The following is a 5704-nucleotide window of genomic DNA, read 5'->3' on the forward strand; positions in this document are numbered from 1 at the left end:
CACACACACACACACACACACACACACACACACACACACTTTGAAAAATCAAAAGACCTAAAGAACAGCAACAGCTGTCCCTTTGGAAGCGAAACAAACTTGACTCGGATTTATAGACACTGGCACCCTTTTCTCACAGATAAGGTCTTGGAGGGGATCTACCCTTCTTCTCGTCCATGCTGGAACCTACGATGACAAACAGCAGGAAACAACAGAAAAACAGGATTACACCTGTATCTGAGAAATCCAGATTAAATTGCATAGTGCGTTGATTGGCTGTAAAAAAAAAAATGTCCATCGTGCATGGGGCAAACCATGTTAGAGAAAATGTTAAGAGTCACCTTTTGTTGGCTTTGCCGTTGACTTCTCTGACCACTTGTAACCTTCACCCACAGAGTGTCCTATATTAGGAATAAGGGTTAACATGCATTCTAGTTAGATGGATTAAAATAACTTGACTACCATCTGAATTTATTAAGGACAATTAAAACACATTTTAAAAGACTTCAAAAGTACACACTTCTTTCTTTGTGGGAAACCCGGTTTATGGCCTTCGTCCACTGTTTGGCATCATTAGTGGCTCTCTTCATCAGGCTTGTTGCAGGCTTGTGAGAGTTGTGCCTCTTTCTGGGTGCCCTGACACCACCAGCCCTGTCATGGTGACTAGGTCCTGGTCTTAAATTGTTACCGTCTCTCCTGATTGGATGATTGCTATTCACTTGCACCTTTGCGTTGCCAGTTGCATTTAATTGCATGGTTGATGCTGGGCCTTTTGTAGGAGGATGTTTTAATGTTGAGGGGTTGCTGTAAGACCGCTGCAGTTTGGGTGGAACAGATTGTTCTCTGGGATCATATGGAAGACTAGAGAAGGCTTCTGACGGAGACAAACCTCTTGAGGAGACGGCACTTTGTCTGAGTTGTCCACCTGTGGCTGACAAGCTATTGAAGGAGGTGGATGGGCCTTCCTGCATAGGTAAGGAAAGCAGTCTTGACACCATTGCACGTTTTTGTACGTTTGCCCAAACATTATTCTTTATTCCTTGGTTTCTATTATTTGCAGGCTCGGGTGTGGGGAATTGTACTTTTTCATTTCTGTTCAAATGTGCTTTATTCTTTTCACAGGACTTTGCCTTTTTGCTGGATGCCGTGGAGGTCTCTGGAGACAGAGTTCTATCTTTACCCTGTGTGTGGACTACAGGTTCTTTTAAAAGTTTCAAGCGGCCTTTGGCTCCAGAAGACTCCGCAACAAAGCGAGGAATCACAGGATTGAGATTCAAATGGGAGTCTGCCACCTTCCTCACAGACTGGGCCTGCTTCTCTGGCGAGTCTCCAGATGACAATTGTTTTTTTGGAGGCTTTGCGTTAGCAGTTCTACACAGACGGTCCACAGATTCAATTGGTCTGCTATTTGTAGCAAATAAATCATCACTACTGTCCTCTGATCCTGATGAGAATATTCCTTCTGCAACTGCCTTCATTTTCTTGAAATGGCCATTTTTAACCACTTCATTAGAATGATGTTTATCTACTCTTCTTTTTGACGTTGTTTGTCTGTTGGTGTTGTGTAGTACATGCTCAGAGACACCTGTAACTTCAATCGGCGGTCCACTGTGAAACAGGTCAGAGCACGCGTCCGCCGTTGCTTCTCTAAACTGTGTGTCATTGCCACTGTCCTCTGAGCCTCCTGAAGAGTGTAACCTGTTCCTCTTTATTTTTGCCTTTTTTTGATCATCTTCATCCTCTGTGTCAGAGTCTATGATTATTACGTCCTCCCTTTTTAAACTAACACGCTTAGCGCAGCGGGCTTCGGCTTGAAACGGCTGTCTAGGTTTTTGCATACTGCGCAACTTGTCCACGCCCCTCGTTTGGTCTTTTTGCAAATTTTTTGTCTCATTGCCCTCACCCTCTTTTTCAGACGTAGAATCATCTGTCTCTAAGGGCACAGGTGCTGAGCTTTTACTCAACATCTCCCTGGACACTGTCAAAAAGTTGCGTTCTGATGCAGATGAGTAATCACAACTGTCTTCAGTTTCACAGCTGTCTACAGTTTCACAGCCGTCTACAGACACTCTTCTCTTCTGAGGTGTCTGTACATCTCCCTCAGAGTCCATTTCATGTTCAAGGGGGCTAATGCCTAATTCCACCTCAATCATATTTTCACATTGCACAGCTTGCAGAAAGCACTCCTGTGTGTCAAACACCAGCACCGGGGGAAAAGCAGTAGCTAGCGCAAGATTTGAAAATGGGCAGTGTGTTGGACACTGTCTTTCTTGGACTCCTGTTTCCCCACCTTCTGAGACAATCGTTTCTGGGCTATCCTGGTCATCTTCTGGTTCATATTTAAGGTTGAAAATGCTTATAGGTATGACTAAATAGTCATCATCCATCTCATCATCAGTCTCAACTTCATTGTTCAACACAGAGGAAGGACTACATGAAACAGAGGGGTTTACAACCTTAGACTCAGTCTGACTTTCTGCTTCACTTATATCTTCATACTGTAGACAAGCAGGACTGTTAAATTCCCCATGCTCTGTGTTTGGTAGTTCTGTGGCCAGCTGTGACATGTCATCGTCTGAAACGTCTTCATACGGTGGATGTGCTTCCTCAACCTTGCTTTCACATAGCGGAGCATGCTTTTGTAACTTGTTTGCAGGTACTATGCTTAAATTACTTTGTGAATGCGCAGAACCAGCGTCCTCCCTCGCACAGTCACGAATTTTTTGGCTGCTCTGCCATTCACTTTGGTTTGTAGGAATTGATAGTACATTATGGATCAGAATTTCCCCAACTGAAGAATTTAGCTCTGAATGTGCTTCCTTACGGGTAACCCCGCAATGTTGTGGATCCTCAATACTTTTCTTTTTTTTTGCATTTCGATTTTCAATGAGTGAGAATCCAAATGTTCTGTTTCCAGACGCCACTGAACTTGACTTAGTTTGAGGATCCTCCGAGACATCAGCCATACCTTGCGCACTGTCCAATCCTACTGTCTCCACAGTTTTAAGGGCTGTATCTTCTTTCTCCCTCTCTGTCATGTGGTTGAGAGCCCATGAAGCACCAGGCACTTGGTCTATGTCATCCAAATTCTTGTTGCTGTATAACAAATGAGACTTGTATTCTTCTTGCGACAAGCTGTGGTTAAACATTAAAGTGGGTTGCTTCTCCCTCATGTCATCCCAGGTCACTCCAGGCACTGCTGTGATAACCCATGGACTCTCATCTTCATTCTTTGTACAAGTGGCAGCAACTTTCAGCATTATTTGTGGATATTCTGTGGATGCAAAGAGATTAACGTTATCTATATTCGCATTCCAATATTGTTGCAGTATGACTTTAGAAACGTTATCTGTCTCGGCAATGCTGTCTACAGTCTCTAGACTGGCAATGAGCTCCTTCAGTGCAGTTGGGGAATAATAAAGAGTGCTCATGCCATTCTTTAAGTACTTATCGCACCATTTACTACGGAAACTTTCATCATTGTTACTGATAAATGTATCTTCACAGTCATCCGAATAAACAAGTTTGCAATGGCTATTAGCAGGCATAGATATATCCAAATGTTTTTTTAATGACAAATCAAAAACTACCAATGCACTCTTTTCTACGGATACATTTTTAGGAGAATGTTTTGAGTTTTCTACAGCAGTGTCTAGTATACCTGTTGAATGTTTCTCTGAAGCAGATGTAGCACAATCACGCGTCTCGTTAAACTGGGGCATTAACTCAGCATTTGCTTTGCTGCTTTTTGAACTGTCCTCTTCAAGTGCTTGTCCAACTGCAGCATAGTACTCTTTCGCAGCACAGTTGAGACTCTGCCTCTCCAAATCTTCTTCTTTAGAGGCAGAGGTTGTGGGGAGATGGGACTGCATTGACTGCAGTGTGGAGTCCCTGCCCAACTCCTTATTGGCATGTCTATCATTTCTGTTTTTTTTAGTTAAACAGTCGCGAAAATATGCAAGCTTTTCTGCAATAAAGGCATGTATTTCGACTGATGTAGGCGGTTCCGTTTCTCCAACTGACAAGACTTTGTCTGTGGATGGCTGATGGCTAAGGGAAGGAAAGGAGACCTGCTGCTGATGGGAAGTGGAAGGAGTTCCTCCTGAATGATGTAGGTGTTGTCTTCTAGTCTGTCCACAGTTTAGAGCAGCTAGTGAATCTTTAACTTGCAGATCTTTATGGTGTCTTCTGCCTGAAACATGAGTAACAGTATTGAGCGCCATGTTGGCATTAGTTTCCTCTGATAAAGAAGATGTGGAGGTAAAGGATTTGGATTCGGGTGGGTTTTCTGTCAGTAAGTCAAACAGCATTGGAGAAGTTTTCTGCGCAGAGGAACACTGAACCTTTTGAGGAATTGTCTGTGCTACTTCAAGGCTGTCTCCCTGTAGTGCTGCAGAATTGCTACCATTGGAAAAATGTTTTCTTTGCTGCAGTCCAGTATTCTTGTCCAAATCCGACTCTTTCAGAAAATGTCTACTGAAATTCTCCTTAGAATATTCCCTTTGTTGTCCACTTTTATCAACAGATTGTCTTACAGAGTAACCATTAACTGATGTCCCAAAATTACTGCCGTGCTGTGCAGAGATGTGTGCTGATGAATAAAAGTCAGCTGATGAATACAACTTAGTTGTTGTATTAGTCCATATGGGGGGCTGGGATCCAGTGCTTACTGTACTTACCAGTGACTCCTGTTGGTGGTGGAGTCCCTGTGAATTTTGTTGTGATTGTCCATAGCTTTTCTGCAACCGAGCAGGGCCGTGAGCCACTCCAAGCTCCCCGGGATATGGAGAGGCTACCATGTTGTTTTGTATTTCATTCTCAGGGTGAACCACCGGTACAGGTGTAACATTGATGGCCTGAGGTGATGACCGAGCACCAACGTTACTCCTGTGTTGGAATGCAGAATAGAATCCTCCTAGGCTATGTGGACATCCAGATTGCATCGCATATAGAGCAATCTTTCAAGTGATGACTTCAGTTTGCTTCTCAAATCTAGGAAACAAACAGAAGGAAAATTAGTGATTGGTTGGAGTCACACCACTACAATATAGGCCTTTTCCACTGTGGGAACCCAACAACACAGCCAAACGCTACATTGCAATATTTTTTCTATTGAAGAATAACAAAAATCTCTGAATGATGTATCCAGCAGTACGTTCTCAACCACATTCTTTACAGTCCCTCTCACTGGCTTCGCATTCAGGAGCAAATCAAGCAGTGAGAGGTTTATTTTAATGGCACGGTGCAGAAAGAGCAGTCCAGCGTCAACCTCGTGCCGAGGAGAAAACCCAGCTCTGGAGAGGTGGTCGGCAATGTGGGAACTAATCTGGTGCCAGTCTTGTGTACTCCCTTTACTCCATTCTGTCCACCTCCTACTGCTGGTGGGGCCCATGTGAGAGTCCCATCCCATGTACAGTTGTGTGAAAAAGTGTTTGCCCCCTTCTTGATTTCTTATTTTTTTGCATGTTTGTCATACTTAAATGTTTCAGATCATCAAACAAATTTAAATGTTAGACACAGATAACACAAATAACACAAAATGCAGTTTTTAAAATGAAGGTTTTTATTATTAAGGGGGAAAAAAAAAATCCAAATCTACATGGCCCTGTGTGAAAGAGTGATTGCCCCCTAAACCTAATGGTTGGGCCACCCTTAGCAGCAGCAACAACTGCAATCAAGCGTTTGCGATAACTGGCAATGAGTC

The 5704-nt window shown here is 43.3% G+C and overlaps 1 protein-coding gene across 3 annotated transcripts; it reads right to left on the reverse strand.

Annotated features, from left to right (window-relative positions):
- Window positions 1-6: 6 nt before the first annotated feature.
- On the reverse strand, window positions 7-5472 carry LOC116378412 (uncharacterized). Of its 3 annotated transcripts, none has more exons than XM_031840286.1 (4): window positions 4680-5472; window positions 521-3274; window positions 342-401; window positions 7-186 (listed from the first exon to the last, which is right to left on the reverse strand). In XM_031840286.1, exons 2-4 carry the CDS (start codon window positions 3258-3260, stop codon window positions 134-136), a joined length of 2853 nt encoding a protein of 950 aa, XP_031696146.1. In that variant the 5' UTR covers window positions 3261-3274; window positions 4680-5472; the 3' UTR covers window positions 7-133. The 3 variants fall into 3 exon arrangements, with proteins under 3 accessions (XP_031696146.1, XP_031696145.1, XP_031696144.1); XM_031840285.1 differs by having other exon boundaries at window positions 3662-5472; XM_031840284.1 differs by having other exon boundaries at window positions 521-5472.
- Window positions 5473-5704: the final 232 nt, after the last annotated feature.

Source organism: Anarrhichthys ocellatus, unplaced genomic scaffold (assembly GCF_004355925.1).
Source record: "Anarrhichthys ocellatus isolate YVR2014 unplaced genomic scaffold, GSC_Weel_1.0 scaffold2549, whole genome shotgun sequence".
Lineage (NCBI taxonomy): Eukaryota > Metazoa > Chordata > Actinopteri > Perciformes > Anarhichadidae > Anarrhichthys > Anarrhichthys ocellatus.